The sequence below is a fragment of the Copadichromis virginalis genome, linkage group LG8 (genome assembly GCF_057382275.1).
Source record: "Copadichromis virginalis isolate Kocher_CV1m ecotype Utaka linkage group LG8, C_Virginalis_male_GT1.1, whole genome shotgun sequence".
NCBI classification, from domain to species: Eukaryota; Metazoa; Chordata; class Actinopteri; order Cichliformes; family Cichlidae; genus Copadichromis; species Copadichromis virginalis.
In genome coordinates, this window is record NC_140625.1 from 21921515 (window position 1) to 21947773 (window position 26259).

General features: G+C 39.3%; 1 protein-coding gene across 1 annotated transcript in view; it reads right to left on the reverse strand.

Moving 5' to 3' along the window:
* adam12a (ADAM metallopeptidase domain 12a) overlaps positions 1–26259 on the reverse strand; it is a 79583-nt gene that overhangs the window by 32034 nt on the left and 21290 nt on the right. Inside the window, exons 4-5 of the mRNA XM_085466541.1 lie at positions 6797–6875; positions 1729–1805 (exon numbers count right to left, since the gene is read on the reverse strand). Of these exons, the coding sequence (XP_085322667.1) occupies positions 1729–1805; positions 6797–6875 (156 nt within the window). The remainder of the gene's footprint in view (positions 1–1728; positions 1806–6796; positions 6876–26259) is intronic.

The window sequence follows — 26259 nt, forward strand, 5'->3', positions numbered from 1 at the left end:
CTGGTGATCTGTTATTATTATGCAGACAGGTTTAAGAATAACTGAAATAAATGAATAAATATCAAGACTGAGGTCAGCAGAATGAGCTTCACAATCAGGCATATCCCTCTGCAGAGGGTGTCGACATCTGGCTGCTTCATGAAAACATTCTTGATTGTGTCCAGTGATATTGCTGCAATCCTTACTCCTCACTGACATTTGCAGTGCGCTTCGACAAGACTGAAATCCTCCACGTGCCTTAAAAACCTTAATGAATGTCAGGTTTAAAGATTTGCAACAGTACTACATACATGGGGTTTTACCTTGGTTTGCATGGTTTGCAGAAAATTCAGTATTTACTAACACAAATTAAGCAGCCTGAGAGGTTTTAAACAAACCAACAAATTAGCCATAATCTAAACCATTAAAACTTGGAGTAAAGCCATTAATGCATCATAACTATTGGTTGTAACTGTCCTCTTTGCACAGACAAAAACTTGTGCACAGCCCAAATTTTACCTGGAAGCTGATGTGTGCAGCTAAACTGGGAGCTTGTTTAAAACTTGGCCAATGCTATTAAGAGTTTTCGCCCAAAATGTACCACTCCAGCTTCAACAGTTTAGTTGAGGGGGTTAGAGGTGTGGTGTACTCAGAATATAGCTATCCACCCCAAGTGAATTTAGTAGTGGTTTATTTCTAATGACAGACATTAATAACGTGTTCCAATATGTCATTTTGGGCATAATAGGAAAAAGATAAATTAATTATTTTACTCTATACACAAAATATAATAGTGCATCTTTTTAAATAAGACAATACTCAAAGAACTGTCAATTACATCATGCTTGCTTTACCATTGTTCTTCCTTCAAAACTTCAAATTTGTCAGTATACAAGTTGTCGGCTTGGTGCTACTTGCTGCAGGAGAGGCTGGATCTTTGGATGGTTAGAGGTTAATCGGTGACAAATGCGGCCCCGCCCCCCACAACACTGAATTGGATGAGCGGGAGAACATGGATGACGTCTTATTTTTGTGTATTGGACATTTTAAATATTTCTTTCTTTCCTAACATGTTATCTATTGTCATCCAGATATAAAATATGCTGACGTTTCCATTTAATAATCCAGAGCATTAAACATAATATTTACATATTTGCTTTTAAGCAAAGCAGAATGCTTGGAAGCTAAGGCAGGATTAATTTAAACATTATAATATAGTAATGCTATCCAAATACTGTATACTAAAACATCAACCGATATTACCTTATTATTATGAGGGTATTACAATTTTATAACTATGTGAAAATTCAAACTCACAGACATTACCTTCTTATTTCTAGCAGCTTATCAAATTGTTACCAAGCTATTACGCTAAACTACGCTGTTTGTTACCCTACTATTACCACTTTATTACTCAGATGTAATAGAAAACTGCTACTGAGGGATTTTTGGCAATGTGGAGAACAAAAAACAAAAAAACAAAAACAAATTAAAGCAATCAAACTGTGTATAGAACATTATATTATGATAAGCAATTTTGCATATTTGCATATTGCATTTTATGCATATTTTAAGTGACTTTAAATCTACACTATGTACCGTTCTAGCGACACCTGGCACTACAGTATAAACTTTTACAGGTCCCAAAGCAGAGAGATCAGGGTTAGCTTGTTGAATGTATCACTAAGCTTTTACACCAGTGGTGTCATGTCAAAAAATGGGAAACAAACTAGCGCCTGGCACACTTACTTAATCCCAGTGCAAGTGCTGAGGCTCACATCCGAATTGTCATGACCCTCCACCTTACCATGGTAGTAGCAGTTTGCCTGAGGGAGCACAAAACAAACAAAACAATAGGATTTTAAACTCAACACAGAAGGAATAGAGCAGCAGCGTGTGAAACAAAACAGGCGTCGGGTTTTAAGCAGAGTTCACCCCAATCAGCCCCAGGTGTTACACTGTAACTGTGAAATATGAGTAAATTAACTATAAGGGAATAGTATTTTGCCAGCTCAGCAAAAGCCATTCCTGCTCATCACCACAGGCTAATGATGGTTGAAATCTGAGTTCCACATTTCCCAGCACAAGCTTTGCTTTCTGCCGTATTCCCAGGTACCCACTTTCACGGACCACCTGTCAAGCTGCAGCAGGGAGTAAAGAAAGTGAATTAAGCCTGTGTTTATTGAACAAGGCCTAGAGGGTGTGGAGGAAGCGTCTGGTTTAGAGTGAAAACAGGCCTTCTGCTACAGCTAGACAGCCTTGCTCAGGTGAGGTCCTTCTGCCACCCTGTTCTGGAAAACAAGGAAATGTGAGTTTTCCACCCCACTTTGACTGCCTCTAAATATAGAGTTCAGGCAGTAAATTTGGATGTCTGGCCTTCTTCGAGGTGGTTACTCTCTATAGGCAGCTGAATTTGCATGCCAAGTGTCTCAGTGGGTTTCTGGCATTAAAGGCAATCCTTGCTTAATACTGAATCCCAGCACTTTTAGCAGTAATTCTGTTATGATAATCCAATTAATATCACACTTCTCCGAATAGCTAGAGGAAAAGGGCTTACCAAATAGCATCTTTCAGTCTTACCATCACCTTAATTTTGGTTGACACATGTAAAATGCACTCAATCCCTTTAACTACATTCATGAATATTTCATATGCAACTAACTCTTTAAGAGGGGTTAGACGCAGTGACAAAATCACCATGAATTATTAGGTGTAAGCATTGTTTTTCACTGGGCTTATAAACACTGAGTTGCAAGGAAGCATCTCATGAATATTAATGTTGTTCAATATCTATTGGGTGGAGGTAATTTCTTTTCTGACATGTTATATGCCAGTTGACGAGTTGTTCTGCTGCCTCCAAAGTATTAAAAAGACAATAAAGATGTGAAACACTATGTGGATAACTCTCAATCTTTGAATTCAGGTGTTTTCAGTCCCCATGGCCACAGGTGTGTAAAATCAAGCACCTAGCTAGCATGCTTTTGGAAACACCTGCGAAAGAACGGGTCATTCTTCACAAGTATGGCACTCTACTAGGATGCCACTGGTGCAGCAAGTCGGCTCAGGAGATTTCTTTTGTTTCTAGATATTTCACTATCAACTGCAGTGCAACACAAAAACTGTCCACTGGGAGTTTCATGGCATTGGTTTCCATGGCAGAGCAGCTCCTGTAGGTGTAAAGCGTAGGTGGTTCGGTACTTTTGTGCAGCATATTTCACAAGAGAAGTGGACCGAAACCTTGGAAACTTTTATGCGGACACTTTCTGATGGTGGACTGGACAGAAAAGAGAGCAATCCATTATAGTCGGGCAAAAAGGTGCAGGGACAGGAAAGCACATTACATGAAATATGAAATTATAGTTTAGCAGAGAGGAGTAGGGCTGGATTTAGTACACTCAGTTAATGCTCGCACCTCATGTTTCTTTGATGAGATCATGACTATGATGCATTGATATAAAGGATATGAATAGACTTTTTGTTCCTAAGGTTTCTGCAGGAAGACAGGAAAGTGCTTATGCATTCATATTTGAAATACAGAGGATTAATAACCAGAATCCAGATTATTGTGGGTGGAAATCCTGGGTGTGAACATTACATTGTTTATTATAACCACAATCTTATTATTCTGTTACTGCTTTAATAACCATGGAAATCATTCATATTCCCAGTAGATGGCTTTTGTTACATGCTATGTATTTATTGGATTGTACGTGGACTTAGATTTAGTGAGAAAGGGAGACTGTGTAAAACAGATAATGGGAACGATGGTGGGAGAGCTGACTCATACTCAAGTCACTCCCAGCAGTACCTTGCCTTTGACACAGAACTGAACCCACAAGATCCCTTGCCCAGATCACTATATCAGTCTCCTCCCTGCCGGCAGGACAAATAAATTAACTACAGATCAGTCTCGAATGATCTGGTTGTTTCCAGTAAAAAGATCCTCCCATGAAGAACTGGCTGTGGTCATGAGCGAGGAATGAGAGAAGGGACGGAGGTCAGAAGTGTCCGCACTTTTAATCAACTACTGCAGACTCCACAAAAGTCTCCACAAAAGAAATGCAAACATGAGGCAAAATGCCACATTCCTGCGTCTGGCTTCATCCATTCTCCCAAATTTTTATTTGTATATCGGCTGTAGTCACACAAAACTTGTAACATAGACATTTATTCTTTATTTTCTGTGTGTCATTTTTATTGTTATGATCATTGTTACTCTTTCTGTCCACATAAACATTATGCAGCTTTTATAATTAATGGATAGCTATGGAAAATGGGAAGCTATTTATCCACCCACAGCTGCGGACTCTGTATCTCACACTCCACTACAACTCCTTCATTGTCTTTGTGCTCTGGAATGGCAGCAATTCTGATGAGCTGGCCAAGTCCTGCCAGGGATGACCCAACTCTGGTCTCGAGTGGAAAATCATTTTGCTGTGTGGGTTGGACGTTACCGAATATAATAATCTCATCTTTTTGTGCATTTCAGCTATAAGTCTGCTAGGCCTTTTACACACAGACCTCATAGACCGTTTATTGTTATCGAAATGAAAATGCAACGTTAAATTGCTTTCCAAACTGCTCATAATCAAATCCCTGAAATCAAGCAAGCTGGTGGCAGTTTTATTTCATAGGGACTGAAACTGCTCCTCATGGTTCAGCAGCATCAAACTCATTCATTACTCTGTGCTATAATAGCCTTTCTTTTTCTGAACCTCAAAAAAAAAAAAAAACCTTTTCAAAAGATGAATATTTTATTTACATCCATTTGTAATATTTTAGAGTATTTATGGATCCATAGAAAATTTGAGAGACCGGCAGCATTTAAAAGCAGAACAAATGTTGCTGGAGAAAACCTATTTGAGCTTAATGAATATGAACAATATTTATTACAGCACTGAAGCCAAGAACAAAGAAGGTACTTCAATTCTATGAGGTTTCATTTGTGCCAAGAATATGTTCCCAATCATGCCTTCTGTGTCGGATATGAAGAAACATTTATTTTCTGTTTTTAATACTGACTGGCCACTTTATTAGGCACACTTGTTCAACTGCTCGTTATTGCAAATGTCTAATCATCCAGCCACAACGGAGGAGCTCATTGCACTTAGGTATCTAGACATGGTCAAGACAAACTGCTGCATAACATGTTGAACTGTGAAGCAGATGGGCTACAGCAGTACTGGGTATCATGCATGTCTGCTAAGAACAAGAAACTGAGGCTACAATTTTACAAACCACCGGACAAAAGGAGACTGTAAAAAGACTGTCTTGTCTGACAAGCCTCAATTTCTGCCGCAACATTCAGAATTTGGTGTAAACAACATGAAAGCATGGACCCAACCTTCCTGATATCAACAATTCGGGCCGATGATGGTGTGTAATAGTGTGGGGGATATTTTCTTGGAACGCTTTGGGATCCTTTGTTGACCAAAACCATTGATGCTGACCATGACTACAGTGTACCTAACTTCTGATAACACACCATGTCACAAAGCTCCGTCTCGAAAATCATTTCTTGAATATGAAAATGAGTTGCTTGCATTCAAATGACTTCCATGAACATCAGATCTCAATTCAATTGAGCACCTTTGGGATGTGGTGGAACAGCAGACTTGCATCACGGCCAACAAATCTGCAGCAACTTTGTGATCCTATCGTGTCAATAATGGACCAAAATCTCTGAGGAATGTTTCCAGCATCTTATTGACTCTGCAGATTAAGAATTAAGCAGACAAAAGGAGGCCCAAGGCTGTATTAGCAAGGTGTATGTGATAAAGTGGCTGGTGAGTGTTTACCTCAGTTGTAGCAAAGCTGTTTGACAGATTGTCCGGCCATATGCTCGCATAAGAAAACATTTGTCTGTGTCAGTGCAGAAAAATTCATGCTTTGCTCTGCTGTTTCGCATGTAGTCCTGACTGTTATTTGTTGTGCTGTTTTTCACATCACATGCACGTTCAAATAATACAATCAAACCACACATAGTCAACACAGCCAAGTGAGAGGAAGTAAAGCTGCACTGACAAAGAAAGACGTTCTGTCTGGTGATCACTAGACACGCTGTGTATCTAACGGTCAAAATATTTTAGTCACAGCTGAAGTAAAGTTTAAATTTGAACTGGCAGACAGTGTGTTCCTCATACGGGAGCATCATGCAACCAACCAGAAGCTTTGCTTTTCTCTATGTAATCCCTTTATGTCTAAATTGATTTCTTCATGGTTAACATTTACAAGTGATTTGTTATACTTTAGAGATATATTTTCATATCTATATATTCTTAATTTTCAAAGTGGGAAACTCATGAATGCTTGATAGGTGCTTAATATTTCATGGTCACTGTGGCTTTCAGATTGCACCTAGATGATCACCAATTCAATCTTTCTTAGATTCCTTCATAACAAACAATTCTTTAGGATTTGTTTTGATCCAATCCATTAAAAAAAAAAGAAAGATCTGAGCTGTTGCCTAAAACAGAGTGCATTTTCTGACCTCTATCTGCCTTCTCATTTCATCAAATATGAATCTGTCGGCTGAAAATGGCCCCACTCACCTGGATTGTCCTCTATGTGCGCATGACTGCACAATTCCAGGTGGTTTTAAAAGCGGTTCTAACTGCTATATCAAAGTTTCCTTTACTTTCTCACGGACCCTAATATTAGCACAGCGAAGGAGAGTCTATCCAGAGGAAGAGTTTCACAAAAGGTCAACATTCATATGAGCTGCTGGGCAGGTAACATAGAAGAAAATGTAAGAATGTTCGAAATTCAATCACTTTGTTTTGTCACCCACAAACCCAGAAAATAAAAAGAAACATACCGTGAAGTTGTGAACGCCTGTGACAGCGCTGCCATCTTCCAGGTAATGGGTTTCTGTATAGTTACTTGCAAAGAGCCCCCTAGAAAGGATAAACAAAGACAACAAACATTCAGCTCTGACCCTTGGGGGCTTCATCCAAAAAAACAAAAAATCAATCACAATGTCTTAAGCCATTCAACCACAGCCAGACCTGCATGGAAGATAAACAGTCTGATTTAAAACTTTAAACTGCTTTAGGATAGCATAAATTGATTCGAGAAGAAGGCATGAAGGGGAAAAAAACACATTCAAAAGAGGCCGAAGTGACGTTTTCTATTAATTCACTTTCCCAACACCATGAAGACACATTCAATATCAATCAATAACTCATTCCATGTGAAATAAATGGAACAATAATTAGTTTACACATTGCAGACAACAGCAAGTCATGAGTTGATTTTTTTTTTCTTTTTTTAACGACTGGGAATAAATAACACTGTGCTTTAAATGAAGGAACCATATAGGTATAACCACACTTAATAAAAAATGAGCAAAAAGTATAAGTTAGCACTGAGAATAAAAATACAGATTCAATAAAATGAAGAGGTGTATCGAGATACCTGTAAAACTCAGTCTACCATCACAGTTCATTTATTTTTAACCTATAAATTAAAACCAAAAATAACCTATGACCCAACAGTCATGCTAGTTTAATGCTTCAGTGTAAGTGAGTCCTGCATGTTTTACTATTATCAAGACATTTTGCCTTTTAGAGGATTTTTTATCATAAAAGAAAAGCTGTTACCAACCCACTTAATATTTTATAAGGATTGTCTATTTGACACAAAGACGGGTAGAAAATACAGGATGGAATTTGATTGTTATTCACTGGAAACAGAAGAAATTGCAATAGTGTGGAAATGAGGAACCTGCCACCTTCTTTCCTCTAATTTTGACAAAGCATCTACTTACAGTATCTCTGTCAACAATAAGGCTACATGGCTGGTAGCAAACTCAGTTTACATTTCATTTATGTTTTTCAGTCAAGTTATAGCTCCTGGCAGAATCACACAGACATCACACATGAGTTGGTGAAGTCATATTTTTAAGCCTAACTTGAGAATTTTGGTCCTAATCACCATTAGGACAGCCAATAAGCAATTAGCATATCACTAGTTATAATGATACGCTTGTTATAATTTCAAATATGCGCATCATATTTTATCATATAAGACTTAAATCTGGTGATTGGGACCATAAACTATTTATTGAGATTATAGATTAAGTGAGAATTTCTCATAGACTTCTACGCAGTTTGACTTCTTTTTAAAAGCCAGAGCCCCCTACTGGATAACAGAAAGGATGCACGTTTAAGGCACTTTCACATTGGTCATCTTTAAGTCTATGGTTATTTTTTAGCATTAATGGCTCTGTGGTATAGTGATTAACATGTTTGTTTTACACACCTAAGATGTCAGATTTTGTGGAGACATTAACGGTTATGTTTTGTCAAATCTATACATTTTTAAAACACACTAAAATGCAGCATTTTGATTTTAGATGCTTTGTGCTGTTCCTAGTAGCTACTTGTAGAATCAAAGTTTAAGTCCAACTTCTCTTGAAACAAAAACCCACAATCCTAAAGAGCCTCCTGTGGCCTTTATGAGCTAACAGGGTGAGATTATTGCATGAGTACACCAGATAACCTCTGGGTTGTGCTCTCCTCTTACCGCAAGACAAAGAAAATACCATCACAGCCTTATTATGATGTTGGCTGCCTTTCTCACCCCACCTAGAGAGGTTCCTGAGCACTAGGCTTTTCTCTGGTGGAGGAAAGGATACTCAGCTGGGGTGCTGTGGATCACATGCAGAAAGAAATCAATGAGCCAAAAAAACTGTGTGCACCCCCTCCTGTGTTGATGAGAACATATCTCCATTTGTGCTCAGTATTTGTGCAAACAAACATGAGAGTGTCCATGTACTGTACATACAGTGAGCACATGTGCTGTATTACTCTCCAGGACATTAGCAGATGCTTGGCTGGTGCTAATCCACAGCAGAGGAACAAACCTCAGCAGGCAGCTGGATCCTCTTACTGACCTCACCACTGACAACCCAGCTGGGAGTTTCAGCTGTAACAACCCGGGTAGGGGGGTTATTTTGTTTGGGAGCTGTCAGCATGAGACACAATGCTTCCCCACCCTCCAGTCCTCTACAGAGCCAATGAACTGGTAATAATCACTAGATCAAAGCGAGGACAAAGAGGAGAGAGCCAAATAAAATGATGTGTTTCTACAGTCTTAATTAGGTCTATGCACTCAGTTGAACACACGAGTTCAACATCTGCCCACAACAGACAATATGATGTGGTGAATGCGCGTATGCATTTGCCTCGCCGCTTGAGTGTTGGCATGAAAAAACATGTTGCAGACCTCCATGTGTCATCCATATGTTACGTTCTTGTGGCTTTCGATGAATAAGCGCAAGGGAATTAGTGGTTTCCTAACACAGGAGAATCACAGGAGAAATCCTTTAAGGGTTCACTCACTGCAGAGTGTAAGTAACAGAAAAGTTAGGACCTAAGCTTACCAGACTGCTTAACAAAGAGAATAGTCGTTCACTTTTGAAGTACTGTAGCCCTTGATTTATACTCATTTGACTCTCTCAGAGTTCGGAGCATCCTTGACCGCAACAGTGAGGATCATTTTTAAAACAGAAGCTGCTCACAATTCCATTTAAACACAGAGGGAATCCAATTAATATCTCCAAATAAAGACAAGCAAGTTTCAGCTCACATCGGTTTCATGCAACAATACATCAACAACAACAAAAAAAAGAAAAGAAAAGAAAAAAGAAAGAAATATACAGTGTGGTCTGAGATTGGTTACAGATAAATTACTGGACAGGATCTGCTTTTCATTAGTGTACAAACTATAATATCAGCTGACAGCTATGATTGGCCCATATTTGCCAATAAAGAAAGACTTTAATGTTCAAGCTGGTGAAATCTTTTTACAAAGAACATTTAAACATTTAAACACAGCTTTTTATACACACACACACACACACACACACACACACACACATACATATATATAAACACTCGCCTCAATGTACTTTATATTGTAAGGTAGACCCTATAATGAAAAACTCAACAATCATATGACCCCCTATAAGCAAGCACTTTGGCAACAGTGTGAAAGGAAAACTCCCTTTAAACAGGAAGAAACCTCCGGCAGAACCAGGCTCAGGGAGGGGCAACCATCTGCCGTGACCGGTTGGGAGTAGACGCAACAGTAAATGTGAGATTAGTAGGCTGAAATGCCAGAGAATCAGAGAATGAAGGTGGGTTTTGAGCCTAGGCTTAAGAGCAGAGAAACTGATTCCACAAAGATGGAGCAGTGACCGCAAAGGCTCTGTCGCCTTGTTGTCTGAGGGGTGCCCTTGGGACATGTAAGAGATGTGTACCAGTGGGTCTGAGAGACCTAAGAGATTAATGTAAATCTTATATCATAAGACTGATGATATAAACTGGGGCCTATCCATTATGAGCATGAAAAAAAATCAGTAATATCTTAAACTGAATTTTAAAATGGACAGGAAGACAATATAGCTATGCCACGACTATGATGTCCTCATATGCTTTTGCAGTCTTGCTGCAGAATGCTTTTGAAGAAGCTGCAGCAAATGAGAAACATGGGGAAACCTAGTTGCTTTTTCCAGACCATGAAAAACAGAAAATATTTCTGTTTTGTTATGTTTCTTAAACTGATAGTAGCTATTTTTGACAACAGAACAAATCTGTTTATTAATGCAAAGCTCATCATGAAACTAACACCCAGAGCATGAGATGAAATGATCTAAACTGCTTAGTAACCTAACCTTTAATGTCTGCAAGACTGCCTAGTAGAAGCTACAGGAAATATAGCGAAGATAATTATTAAAAATGATCATCATTGAAATGAAAGAAGATGTTATATATCATAATATTAAGTGGAAGCAGATACAAGCTACAGTGCACATGCAGATTCGCTAAAGGGGAGGGTCTGTCTACTAACAAGAGTATCAGTCTGAGTTTAGCATCTTGGATAATTACAAATTGACTCCAAGAATCCTAATCAAACTGTTGATCTTAGTGATGTTTTTAAGCTTTGACTTTTAGTTGGAAGACCTATATGGAGATATGGAAATGTTTTCTTCTTCTATATAAAAAAGTAGTAGTTACAATAACTTAGATTTGTATGCCAGGTTAAAGGAGGTCGAACAGGTACTGACCGGCCAGGGAATTGAGGGATTTCTAAGTGAGAAGAAGGATGTGTGACTTGACCAGGAGCCAGCATGGGGATGATATGTTGCCAGATCTCTCTGCATATTAGATTCTACTTTCGGCTGCTCTCTTTAAGGTTGCCATAGCATCCTCCTCTTCCTTTTTCCGCAGCCAATAGTAGCACAGTTTCCACTGGCGACCTGTTGGCCAACAGCACCAAAGGCAGTCATTGTTAACCTGAGCCCAACCGATCTGGTAGAGAAATCTCATATTCTTATGATCAGCGTGTTTAATTTAGCTACGATTTTACTCCACATGCCGTTCCTGATGAAACCCTCTTCATCTACTTGGACTTTGGACTTGTACTAGTAGCACACTGGCTCAACACAAAAAATGTCACCTGATATATCAACAGCAGAATTTTCTTGCTCCCTAAAATAAGTTGGAAAAATCTAGTATTGGTTGTCATGAAGAACACGGATGAAATATTACTGCAATATCAGTGGAGTAATTTTTTTAAATGGTGCTAGCAGCAGGAATATAAAGCATACATGATGCAGTGGAGCAAAGTGAAGTGGGAAAATTCTGTTTTAAAATGGGTGTAACTTCGGAAGATATCAGCGTAATATGCCTAAGTGCTAAAACTAGGACTGTGAATTTTTGTCCCTCATTACTGACACAAAGTGTAAGGTGGGGATTTTTAATCAAAAACTGGAGAAATACAAGAAAAGCATAAACACTGTATGAACATAAGAAGGTTTTGTAGTAAAGAGACTAGAACATAATAAAGTGCTAAAAGTAGAAGAGCACATAAGAAAGATCTTTAATGGGTTTTACAACAATGAGTCTTCAAAGTGCAAAAAGCCTTCCGCTGCATGTCACCCAGCTGACAATACTTATGGGTGCATCTAATCCATGCCAAGCAATGAACCACCACCCAACTGCATTAAGTGTCTGAGCCACTCGCCCCGCGTGGCTGCAGCAGCAGCTCACTGTTTATCAATCAGCGCAAAGTTAATGAGGCATAGGCAAATGGAGAGAGAGGAGGGTCACGCCCTCCCATTTAAAATGCATTACCCAGAGGACGGGCTTCCAGCAGGGCTCTGCTTGAGTGACAGGGAGTCAGCAATGAGGGAGAGGCGCTATGAGTTAACAAGTTTTCATGTTCTGGCTATTAAAGCTACAGAATCAGTCTGAAAATGCAGGCAGCCTGAGAACCAGACAACCACAAAGGCTCAGCGACTTCAAAATGGGACACAGTGCAAGGCAAAATATCACAGACTTTGTGCTACTGCGGCATCGACTTGTTTTCAAAACACTCAAACCAGAGATGTGTTTGTTAACTTCTCTGCATCTGTTCGACAGGTACACATAATTACAACTGTCATGTTTTTACCTTGTCATGCTGCATCCATATAAATTTCTGAAAGAAAATGCATTAGGTGAGGATAGAGTTGGATTTGCTTGTCAGTAGTTTTGACACTGCAGACAGAAAGACAATGAAGTCGCTTCACACTAATCCTGAATGCCAGCAACTAAATGTCACTCCTGTTCTTTCTGCATTAAATTATATATTTTTTTTCTATGTTGTATCTCTGTTCGGCGTTGTCAGCCTCTTCTGTCAGGATATACACAAAGTCTTATATAAAGGGAATTTTTAAATAGAGGACTAACCTTTCAAACACATTCCTGGTTGGAAATGTAACTGAGAAAACACGAGGCTTGCTGACCAACAGTGATGTACCAATAAATTCCACATTTTTGTTGCATGCGGTCTTCTTCATCAGGGTTTCTTCTGCTCGCATGCCAGGGGTCTAAAATGGGGAGGTATGTGAGGTACATTAATTGAAACAGACTTGATGAATCGGTGCCAGAGCCTAATCAATCAACAGGAAGAGGGAGTCTCATTTGTGGGTGAAAGCTGACCTCAAAAGAAAGGTCCTAAATGTCAAACATTCTGCTTAGAAGTCATGCTGGAGAAAACATTTCAGAGTTTTTATATGTTAATGAAGCACCAGTTTTTTTATTGATTATGACACACAACTGTAGACTTGTACTGAAAACTTGTGATGTGATTATGGCAACAACTAAATGTCAAAGCATACAGGCAAATCGAGAGCTGAGCTAAAGTCACGCACAAGTTGTTAAAAAAAAATACAGCAAAATACTGCGGAGAGAAGACTTCAAACTGTTTGGAGACTTTTGATAAAATCTTGGAGAAACAACAAAAGTTGAGAGTGAGAATTGTTCTTGTGAGAAAGGAAGGTTTTCCTGGAAAACCGTTTTTTTGGATTAAGAAATATGGGAAAAGTTTGCTCAAGTTGTGCGGATCATAGCGTTCCATTTGGCAAAATACAAAACAGTCTCTTTTTCAGTCAGGGATGACAAACGCTCTTTCACTTCTCCATTTAGTTAAAGCAGCCAGTATAATTAAGCAAGGAAAAGGAAAGAGTAGAGTAACTTCCCTTTTTGTGTTACATGAATTCAATACTCTCAACTGACTTGAGAAGACTACGACGTTGGCAAAACAAGCTGAATTTCCCAGTCACAGTCTCCGATATGTCTCATTAAACTCATTAAACTCAGACAACCTAATAAGAGACTTCTGTAGAAATCAAATCCTGGAATTTACTATGATAGATGAGAAGTGAGGTTTTAGGCCTCAGAAGGGCAAGTTGCTCTAAAGCTCTTGGAAACCAAAGTCTCTAACGGAAAGTTATTTAGAACAGATGTAAAGATAAACATTTAGAGCAAATGAAATCGCCATCAAAGAGAAACATTTCTCATAAAACTTAATCTGGGACCTCCAATTAGTACATTACATTTCAACTGAAAGACTTGTGAGGGATTGTGGGAGTTATAATGTCCCACTGCTTTTATGTGGCAAATGGCAAGAACCCAGTTTCACTTGGAAAAAGTCAAGGGAAAGTGGGATTGTGTGCATGAAAAACTACAGTGCAACTCCCTCAACACCACCAAAAAAACCTTGTCTCAGTGTTAGATTTTCTTTTTCCATGAACAAGTGAAGAGGGCCAGTCTTTCTGGCTGTGATGTGTCTGACATCAGGCGGTGTTGCAGGCTGGTGCCAAGTAGAGCAGAGAAGCATGAATTCCCCCTACTTGCCCTGTACTCAATACAACTCCTAACCTTCATGAAGCATGTCATGAAGAGAACCACTTGAGCATGCCAGCCAATGATTACGGCTTAAGAAAGGGGGAGGAAGCGGAAAAACAGAAAAAAGAAATCAACACGGCTGGTATTAGCTGTGTTTATATAGCCTGCCGTGTTCAGTAGAGAGTTAAGATGCTGCACAGTGCTGCTCCTGGCCTCAAGACCAATGCTCCAGCAGCAAACACGACAAGGTAAGAACCAAAAAATGATTGTGTCAAGAAGGCCAGTTGCCCTCCGGGTACAATAAGAATGCTTATCTTATTCATTTCTACACCAAGCAGGTCTCTTTGGCCTTCATCCCAGCTTCACCACATCATAAGAGCCTCATTATTATTCTTTACACCTGTGTAGCATCCAGGGGTGGTTAATTGGTCAGCAAGATGGTCAAACAGAAGAGCCATTAGCAGCAGTGGCATGCAATTATTGCAGTGACTGTCACCTGGAGATTGATGTGGTTAAGTCCAGGCACGCCCCGTGAAATCAATAAAGTGTCATTTCTGAGCAATGTCTGCATGATGGATTATTCCACAGGATCCCAATTAAAGAAAGGGAATGATGAATACCACCCCAACAATAGATGAGATAATTGGAATTAGGGCAGAAATGAAACACGTATCTTTGATAAAGTGTGAAGATAATGATCCAGACTAAAACTAATCAGGAAAATAATTGCAGAAAATCCTTTGAACATTTTCAGTTTTAGAACAGAATGAGACACAAACCAAAAGGTTCACTGACCTGTATTTAAAAAAATGGCCCAATGAAATCAAGTTTACTTTAACTGTAAAAGTTACTTTTAGCTGCTCTATTGTTACAGGAAAACTACAGCGATTAGCTCCGCATGTTTGATTTAGAACAACCCTAAAGGAGATTTGTGCCATACTGGAATTGAACATGTGACCTTTTGCTTGCCAAGCATGTGTGTAAACCATTACAACTGACCAGTACAAAATTTTACAAACCGATACCAATATTTGGTATTTTAACCATCTCATATGGTTGGCCTTATACGGTTAAATAGTCCGAATGCAATTCCAAAGCCATCTCTATTGTCTGGCTATCAGTTTATTTTTTAAATAAGTAAATACAATGACTGTAGCACAGTACAGGACAGATAGTCTTGGCCTGGATATCAGTTATACATTTTCTAGAAATCCGATGGCAATAATGAAGGCGCTTGGCCATTGCCCCCCAGAGGCTAAGTCATCAGACCATAGCTGATGGGTTCCAAGATTGGGTGTTAAGTGGCATATACCTCAATATTCCTGTCTGAAATGCATAAAAAATATACGGTTAATTTCCTCCCAGTTGCACAGTCCTGCGTCTTCACATAGGTGTGCTGTAAAATTCAACTACAAACAGTCTCAAGCAGGATAACTAGGAGAAAGGTTCGACTTTGATTCAGATGTAGTCTGTTGTTTTTATGCATCCGTTCTCTCTTTTGTATCTTCATCATTTGTCACTTGTTGACATGTAACGTCAAGACACATCTGGCTCTCATTTGTTTTGCTTATGCCACGGTCTCTGTCACCCAAAAGCCTTCATGCACGCGCCAAATGGAACAAATGGTATCTATGACAACAGCCACCCGGAATATTAAAATCACCCGCTCAGTCATGAGTTCCAACGAGGCAAGACTCTCTTATTTCTCCCAAAAAGACATAAATAGTCATTTTATTCCTCATGATACTGCTGATCCCAGAGGGCTACGGAAAAGTAATCACATGTGACTAATTAAAGGCAACTGATTGGTGCGGTAAAAAAGACTAAATGTTGCACTTCGGGTCGAAAATATATATGAATCTTTTGTATTCGTCATGACTGCAGTTAAATGAGTGATAACAACCAAAGGGAAACTGCAGGAAAACAATTAAAAATAGTCTTTTATTTTTCTTTTCTTTGGCATGGGCCAGTGACATTGTTATCTGAAACTAATTATGTCAGGTGCCTAAGCAGCAGCCTCTCCAATTGCCTTTGTTGCTGTGGATCAGTGGAGAGGAGATCCTTCATCCTGCTTTCTACTCCCATCTGCCCCCAGGGCTTCTGTTCCTCTGTAGCAGAGACGGGGCCTCTGCTCTGCCGCTCCTTCTCCCGTAGGACGAGCTCCCGTTATGTGTCTGCATGCGGGGGTGTGGGAGAGATGGAAAGAGCGTGTCCCTGTTTGTGTGCAGTAATGACTGTATGTGTTGGTAGCTCAACATGATTTATGCACATCTATGTGGTAATTTGTGTGCATGCGTCCATGTGTGCGTGCGAGTGTGTCATTTCACATCCAGGCATAGCTGCAGATTGCGCTCGTGTTCCACACACAGCAGGCTCATGGCTTATAGATCATGCAACACATTCTTTTCCTTCAACACTATCAGCAAACCACAACACTTTCTGCCCGATTTCTAAAAACTACTTATGCAGAGCATCCTGCATTGGAAAAATCATGAATGAATTATAGAACTTTAATGTTTTTCCTAAAAACTCCTCTGAAACAAAATTGTCAAAAAGGAGCCAATAACAGCAAATTACAGCCAGCTGCATTCACTGGAACTACATTTTACCACAGGAACAGTTCCCATAATAGTTCTTTTCAATTAGATATACAGGTTATACAAAATTAAAAAAGGACAAAGCTGCTAGAAAATGTGTTTTCCACAATATTGTGTGCACCACAAACAAAATTTAAGATTAGCTGTTTCGTGTTAAAACGGAAACAACTATGTAACAGACTGATATTGCAAAATCTGGACTAGAAAAATGAGCAAGAAAATCAAAAAAGTTGTAAAATCTTTTTCTTTTCTTTTTTTTTGAGTGAAACACCCCTTTAGAGATTTTGCAATCCATGTCCTTTTGTGTTTTGCAAAACCAGGAAATGATAAAAGCTAACAGATGGAGATGGATGCAGTTTAATTTATATTCCCTTCTGTGAATATATTCAAGTGTAAACAAAAGGCTTTATGTGCAGTTCCAAAACAATTAACTGTGAAACAGACTTTTGTCTGTTGTCTACATCATTTATTACTTGGCCTTTTCTTCTGATTATTATGTGGGTAAAGACCAAGAATAAGAGGAGATACCGTGGAGAGGTGAATGCAAAGTCATTTTCAGGATGGGTCAAACAAACAGACTAGCTTTGAGCATTCCCATCATTTCCAATGTTTTGCAGGGAACTGGCCCAAGGCACAAAGCTCATGCATCTATATTCACTGCAACCTTGTGCTTTGACTAATGAGCGACAAGGGAACTTCAAACAATCAAGCCTATCATTCTTTTCACAAGGTAAATGCACACAGAAAATAGGAGCATTTCATTTAATTAAGCCTGTCGGTACTTGTACAACCACATACTTTTCGTGCCTTTCTCCTCTGCCGTGCATTCCCTTAAGGGAAATCAAACAATTAAGACCTGAATACAAATGTACTCTCCCTCCCATCCTGTTTTTCACCCCTCTGATATCTGTCAGTGAGAGAGATGTCTTCACTCTGTCTAGAAAAAGTGATGTATTAAAGTGGGTTTGCTTATACACTGTGACCCTGGGGTCCTTTGCAAGATTAAAGCTACAAAATTAAAGTTAGAAGAGCGAATAAGCAACTGAATTATCAGCAATCTTTGCCAAAAGGTGTGGTCTTATTTTATGTCCATTTTATTAAGCGATCTTACGTACAGATACGTATTCATTTATCTTTAAATGGACAGTTCGCATCAAAATCCAATTATTTATCAAAGTATTTTCCCTCTGGCCTCTGGTGCTATTTATCCATCAAAGTTGTTTTGGTGTGGCTTGTTCAGTTTTGGAGACAGCGCTTGCCTTGTAGGGCTCATAGTACCTATTACACATTTAGAAAAATCAGCAGCAATGACGCCAGAGGTCATTACTAAAGAAAATCTTCAAATCTTGCTGCCAGCAGTTTCACGTAGGAATTATTTTCTTTCCATACACAAACCAAAGGAAGTGTGCAGATAGCTAACATTACAGCTTATCTGAGGGTCAGCACCATTAATGTTGTACATCCTGTCATGCTGTCAGTCTCTTGTCACAGGCAGATGGACGCTTCCTTCTGCAAAGTCACACAGTTGGTGCAGAAAAAAGAAAAAAGAAAAAGTTGTTTTCTGCAGCGAATACTGATAAAAGACTTTATTGTGTCTCAAAATCATTTTACCCCGTTTGTAAGGTTGGTTACTGATTTTCCAATAACGCCTTACTGAATCATCCATGGTCCATTGATCATTGGGGGAATAATACTCCTGTATTTCAGGTGACGCACGCAGGAAGTGGAACATAATTGGCTCTAAGACACTGTCTGCAAACATCCCATCACGGAGCAGAGCTTTCAGATGAAGCACACAGCTGGGATTCATTCATTTTTACAACATCAATGACCCATTAGGCACAAAGAAAGGGAAAGTATACCAGATCTGCCACCACACAAATCACTCATTTATTACATTTTAATCGCATTTGGAGGAAAATCAATCACAGGAGCAGGGCCAGTCAGACTCATAGAAACTATGAGGTCATGATTGAGACACTAAAATTATTATTTTTTTAAATGTTTCATAATTTATTAATTAATTTAACTTGGTCTTGTGTGAAGTTTGCATGATGTTACCTTTCGCATTCATTTCTCCAAATCCATTGTTTTAACTTGCTGACTGTTGCTTAACTGCAAAAAAAAAAAAAAAAAATTGCAGGGAAAAAATATAAAGGATGTTCTCTCAGTGTCCTCGATGATATTTCCCGTCATTAGTCAGCAAGTGTAGTTTCCTGCTTAACCCTATATGAATTTACAACCTGCCTTTGACCCCTTTTCTCAGAAACGCTGCTGATGATTTGAAGGAAACTGTGTCATGGAGTCCAGCTTTGATTTCATTGGGTCCCTGCACCCCAAAGCAGTCCACAGCCTCTTTATCAAACCCTAGCAGCTCCTATTGTTGTTGGCAGCTCACTTCTCAGTGCTTGAGGGATTGGGTGAGAGTGAGTGAGGAGGAGTACAGGGGCCAACCAAAGGAGACCCTATCGTGTCCCATACGCCAACAGGGAGTTATCAGAGAGACAGGAAGGCTGGTACAAAAGATGAGGGGGAATTGCCTTCACAACCTATCTGGCAAAGCAAGAACACCAGAGATCTCCATTTCATTCACACATCCTCCCCATACTTTCTTTAACCCCCTGTGCGTCCACCACAACAACCTGGAGTCATACTGTTAATGACGAGTGGGATGTGAAGCCAAAAGCATCTGCTTTTTGCATGACGTGTAGAGAAGGGTTTGCTATTTGCTCCATGTCCTTGACTTTCTTTGCACCATTTCCTTTTATCACTAAGCTAAATTTAGTGATAAAAGAGCTATCTGAGCTCTAACTCCTACACAGGTTTCCCACTGCTACTTGTGTAGTTTTGAAGTTTTAAATGAGTCAAAAAAAAAAAAAAACAGGACTGGAGAACATAAAAAAAAAAAAAACTAAACTAAACAAATTACCACAAGTTTCTCAATAGACACGCTACCTTGTAGGGCAAGGAAGAGAAACTGCTGCTGGTATTTTTCACTGCTAGTCAACTGGAACAAATGCTGTTTTTGCTTTTCATTCAGCATTCATTTTTCACAAGGACTCTGCTCTGTCTAAACATGTGCAAGGCAGCAGAAGGGGGTGAAAAAAAACCCCTGGATCAGCTAAAGGAGACGGCCAAAATCCAACCGTCTGACTGATGACCACACGTGGCATCTTCGCTCAGCCAGTGACCCCATACACAAGCAAGACTGGTCAAAGGAAGGTCATTGGACTGTGAGAACGGAGAGAACAGGATGGAGGATGAAGTAAGGAAATACAGTGAGCATTCCCACCCAGCTGACATTAACTCACACTGTAAAACCAGCAAATCTGTTTGTCTGTCAGGAGGAGGATGGAAGCCAGGACTATGACTCTCGGGTTGCATATCTTCATGGTCAGCAGCCACAAAGGTCAAAAACTTTGGCTGCTTTTGTTTGTTCTCTTTGGCACCCCTGAGCCTTGAGAAAATTAGATTTCACTAGAATTTATGAAGACAGTTTGCTTAAGTAGGTGAAAGGGAAAAGCTGTGAAGCAGAGGTAGAAAGAAAAACAGATAATTAGAGGCCAAGAGAAGAAAACAAACAAAAAAAGATAGATGCATAGATGAAGAAACCTGGAAAAGTAAGACTAAAGCTAGCTTTTGTACTAAAAAATCCTCCAATTGTGCTCTAATAATACTCTATTTTTTGCATATTGCGAATTCTGTAATCAAAGATATTTCTAATGATTTCTGGCTGTTAAGATTCACATGACTGCATCTTACACATTTGCAAACACTACCAATGTGGCATTAACTAAACATTTTCAATGTGTGACAGTCATGGTGACAATGTATGATCAAGTGAATAAAGAGCCCAGGCAGACAGACCTAGAGACCACCGGTCACGAGGGAAAAATTAGGATTCCCCAATAAGTTGTAAGTGGCTACTTAAGGATGATAACAGTCGCAGAAGGTTAGGTCACTGGATATTTTGCATCTTATTTTTTAAATATATGTTCTTCAGAAAATATATGAACTAAACTAGACCTGAACACATTAACAATAGGTGTCAGTAAATCTTCCATTTTCAACACCATTTAAGTATGAAATGATCTTAAATGCTAACCTTGTTAACCTGGGCATCTGTCTAAATGTTAAGAGTTGCCCAATAGCCATATTAGCCAACTGTAAATAAAATAATAACATCCTGCACATCTGCAACATTAATATAAAGTGATAATACAACATCATTTGTGTCTACAAAGTGGTAATAGTCCTAGATTATTGCCGGATTTTTACCTTTACAGAGAGATCATCTTAACCCTGGAGAACCCATGGGGTCAAATTTGACCCCATGGTTTCCCTAGAAAACCAATGGGGTCGGCTCTGACCCCATGGGTTCTCCAGGGTTAATTGTCATATTACCTGTTGGTGCCATTTAAGCCTTCAGTACATTTGTGACATGAAGTTTATGTGCAAGTTCAGTAAGAAAGATTTGCATTCACTGGTTCTCTCGCATTCCTGAGTGTTCAGGCTGATCTAGTCTTTACATCGCTTCCACTTTCCCATACTGTCAAACTCAATTCTGCCGCGATCACTCTGGCCAAGTCATTTACTTGCCCGTCTTCTGCAACTCATTCAACCTCAGTTCTGCCTTCCAGACTTTGATTCGTGTGGCCCCCTTCATATCCTGATCAGCTGGAGAGTCATGCCTCCACCTGCTTCATCTCCGCCACCACCAGCATCTAAACTCTAGGGGGTCCTGTCCTACTTCTTATCATTGTTGGAGTCCAATCTGCTATATAGCTTTATCTGAGTTTAATCACCAAATAATTTATTGCTCAAATGCTGTACTTTAATAAATTAATCAAAACAAAAATGTAACTTTGCTGTTCAATAATGCAAGACGTAAAAACTAATATATGCTAATATATCTGATGAAGCTATGGTGCTGTTAAACAGGGCTGAAATTTGATGAAGCTGATACTCAGGGGACGTGATTTTTCATCACATATTCATAAGATGGATGGAGAACTGAAAGTAGAAGACACCTGAGATGTGCTGAAAATTACATTATACTTTCTTAAATGTTAGAATGCAATTGCATATAGGTGTGAAAATAAAACACGTGGCCTAGTCTATATTTAACAATCCCTTTTGTTCATTCATTTTTATTTAATCTTATCCTGAAAGATGCACTGGAGTCTGTTTGAAATGACAGGCTGGCATTTACAGGTAAAATCGAACAGGTTATTGTTAAGACTTTCAATTCATGGATTAGCTGCAAAAGAGTCATACAAAACACAGGATCAGGGCTGTCTAGTATTTTACAATTCATGTATTTCCAAAACCCTGAGCACTACACACAAGCAGCATTCAGAAAATCTTTGCTCCTTTGTACGGGATGGCGACTAGTTAAAAGAAACCAAGTTTTTATTTTTAAGAAATGCTCCCCATCCATCATCTGCAATCACCAAGAGACACCAAACCAGATTGGTCCGAATTTAAAAGTAGAGGCATCTTTATTATTTGCAGGAGCTTCTATAAGTTCTTTAAGGAGGAGTGACGGCTTGTTCGCCAGAGAGAAACTGCTACTTTCAGAAGGTTTCAGCTGGCTGTGTACTTGATGGTGAGAGGAGGGGGGGCTAAGGAATAGATCTACCAGCTGGAGCCTTGAGACCCCTGTGGTCTATCTGGAAAAATGCTCCGGGTTTAGAGCAAAGGACTGAAAACGTCCCTCACAACTTAGAAAAGTGTCCTTTGCTATTGTGAATTTTTGTTTTGACATTTCAAAATCACAGCGCTAAACGGTCTACATGTAGAGTTGAACCTTGATAACTGAAACTCCAATTATTCCAATTCCAGGGGGAAAACTACAGTATATCAGACACAAATGACATCTTAAAACATAGCAAATATCAGCCTTTATTTAGATGTCATGTACATTTTAGTAAGAAAAAAAAAGGTGACAAAGAAACTCGAGAGGAACAAGGTTGCATTTGGTGAATGGTCCCAGTTCTTGTTGCACCTTGAGCTTTGAAGTGAGCTTACAGACCGGAGTGAAAGGTTTCAAGATCACCAAAACACACATATACAGAAATAATCATAACAAAAGCCCGTTTCATTTTCTTTTTCCCATTCTGAAAGAAGAAACAAGCTTTTCTAAGACCTTTCAAGTGTAACTTTCTAATTAATTAGGAACATTGAGTCCAAGTTATTAATTACAGCTCTGAGCTTGAAAATAATTGGAGCTTCTGAGAAGGTAATTCAAAAGAGGGAAGCTCCTTCCAAAAAATTCCATTTTGAAGGAAGTAGTTAAAAGGTGCAGGCTCTGGAAAAGATGAGCCTATTTCCAAGGCTTGTCTTTGAAACTAATGAATCACAATGTATCATGGCCTTGCAGCCGCAAGGGTAACAAGAAAGGTACAAAGGCTAGTTAAGCTTCAGTGCATCCTTCGCTGAGAAAAAGGTTTCCTGGTTCTGAATGAATTTTAGACTATAGTGTGTTTGTGTGTTTCAGTGATAAAAGAAAGCTCATGTATATTTCTGTCTATACATGAGACACATTCTTTCAAAAAAATACATTTACTGGATCTATGCAGCATTAACAGGAGGGAAGATGTATTTAGGTATCGCCTAATGAAATTAAATTCCACCTTACTTTTTCACACTTTTGTACCGTAGGTAGCAATAGGGAGAAATTTAATAGGTTTTCAGTATAAGTGCTGCTCAAGAAAACTGGTTATCACTGGGTTTCAATCACTGGTTGTTGGCTTAGCGGGACACAGTCTTTTACAATTAGATCAAATCGTCACCTGAGCAAATGCACAGTTCGTTACGCACACAAAACACTTCAGCAGACAGACAGCAATTTAAATGCACATAAAGATCAAATCTAAAGTCAATCAAGTCACGGATGAAAATTCATCGCCGTTCACTGGCGTTGGAATCGTCATCGCCGCTGATGATGTCGCCCGATTTCATTGGCTAAAAATAGGTTTTCTTGTTCATCCCTGAGATGATCATTGAGGGTGATGCATTAAAGACTTAGGCCAGCATAGTTTAGGATTATTCTTTCAACCTTTACCAGGGGGGAATAAAAAAAAATACAGTGTAGGAGCTGACTATAGTTACCCATTCATCTGTGCTGCAGTGAAATACAAACTGCCAAATATTGCATCAATCATTAAAGAAAAGAAAAATCACCTTTAAGAAAAAAGTTGTCATGGAGAAAAAAAAAAAAAAAAAAAGAGTATATCTGCAAGGTGCACTCAGAAACATTATCGTTAAGATGTCGTTATTTCACACATTCTAGTCTTGTATAAATCATAATGAGAAAAAAAATAATCCATGTCGTTTCATGTATATACTGGTGAAAGATTTAATGCTCTCTTTGTCTCAATCTTAGCTCTATAGCAAGAGCGACGATTTGATACACATGAGCATCTTTGGTTTTGATGTTCCTTAAACAATCTGTGTGTGGCTTAGACGAGAACAATAACACTTATGCAGAGTCTTTAGCCTTTTGTTTGTTCAGCTCCCCAGGAGAGACCCATTCCTAACCGTGTTTTCAGTGAGACATGAGAATGTCTTCGTTGAGAGAAGCAACAGGTCACAGGCCAGCAGTGGTCCAGTCCAAGACATGGAATCAAATAACATCTTAACGTCCAATACGCAAACTAGGACAAACTGTGTCTGGACTCTGTCTCTTTTGTTTTGCCAAGCACCAGAGTGATAGAAGAAGTTTGCAGCCAGGAAACATTTCCTGTCTGCCCTCTGTCCAGGGAAAGGGCCAGTTTTAGGATTGTGGATCTGCATCGATGTGTGCTCCGTTGTGATTGTTTGTCTGACAACACAAAAGACTCCAGAAGATGAATAGCAAACCTCCAAGCACATTATGCTCAAGGCTATAAGCCATGATGAGCAGCGAGAAACCTCAAGCGAAAGCAACCAAAAACATTCTCCACCCAGCTGATGAGCCCCAGGCTTTCTTTCAGTCTCTTGCAGTCCATTTAGAAAGGGAAATATGGATGGAGAGCATGCTGCCTGCTTAGCTTGGGACTCATCTTGATATGCCTGGAGGCTTCACATTCAAAGGCACAAAGCAGCAAGAGCTGCTATAACAGCTTGACCAGAAGTGGTTCAATACGCTGAGGTCAAAGCTCAGTAACTGTCACAACTAGACTAAATGTGCATAAGCCTCTCTCACCCAGCAAAGGCAAGAATCTGAATGAATGCTTCAAACAGTGACAAAGGAAATGAGAACAGAGAGTATATGCAATAGTAATGAGATATATACAGTAGTATATGCTGTGCATTCTGTTTACTTTCCCTCTGAGTATTGCCACAGCCTGTAATTAAGGTCTTTAACCTTCTAGTAATAAGAAACAAAGACAACACCAAGTCTCATTTTGACTGTCTCCTATTAACAAAACCGATCCAAGAAGACGAGTCTAGGATGCCTAGTGGCATCTCAACAGCCAACCTCTTTGCAGTAAATGAAACAATGTGTTGCTTCATCATGTTCAACTGGAGCTTTTAGAGTCAGAAAATGTGGAATGATGTACACCCACCGGGCAAATAGTGCGATCACTTAAGCTTGCAGTGCGATACTCATCTGCTGAATATGCATTTCACATAAAAACAGATTATTTTTCACAGGTGGGAAATGTAAATCATGTTCAACATCTGTATTGTAGGGACTTTAATTTGTCTGCAGCGGGGGATGTTTAAAATGTCTTACCACTGCTAATATTATTTTAGATGGAATCCCTCTGCAAGCAATACCTGCTGGATGTTTCAGTGACTTGATCCACATAAAAATTTATTTGATGTGCATACATCCAAAAGCATAATCTAAATCAAATAGGTAGCAGTCTGGAGCTTATTTCATTCTGCTTTCATTTCTTTTTTACTTTACATATTTTAGTTCAACAGTGCGCTCGGGCAGCAAGTTTTTGAACTGCAGTTAAAAGTGCAAGTTCACACATTGACACACGTTGACATTTTGCTCCAGGCGGCAAGCGCCCTTTCCATCCTGACAACAGGCTGCTTTGTGAGTGTGTCCGGGGATGTTGTAGGAATATCTGAAGTCGGTGTCTCGTGCTTCCACAGCCCTTAATGCCAAAGAGCAGACACCAAAGCATTTTCCGTACCGCCGCGCACAACACATTTCAAGAATCACGAAGAGTTTTCATCATGTTGCAGGCTTTCCAAATGTCATCAGTGCCACAGACACTACGCAACTCACCATCACAGAAACACCAGAGATCCTCTTAAATATTGACTGAAACTAATACAGTAATTGAAAATGACAAGGTGCCAGTTACAGCTGCATTTTTTAACTATACACCAGAGTTGTTACCGTACCGTTGGCTCAGTTGTGTCTAAAGGTTTGGGTTCCTGGGCTAACACCTTAAAAAAAAAGGATGAAGATATACGTTATATGTTTTTAATCTTTAAGTGAAAAACAACCCGGTAATAGTTGCAAAAATGTGTTTTTTTGACTTAAGTTTTGCAACACGTAT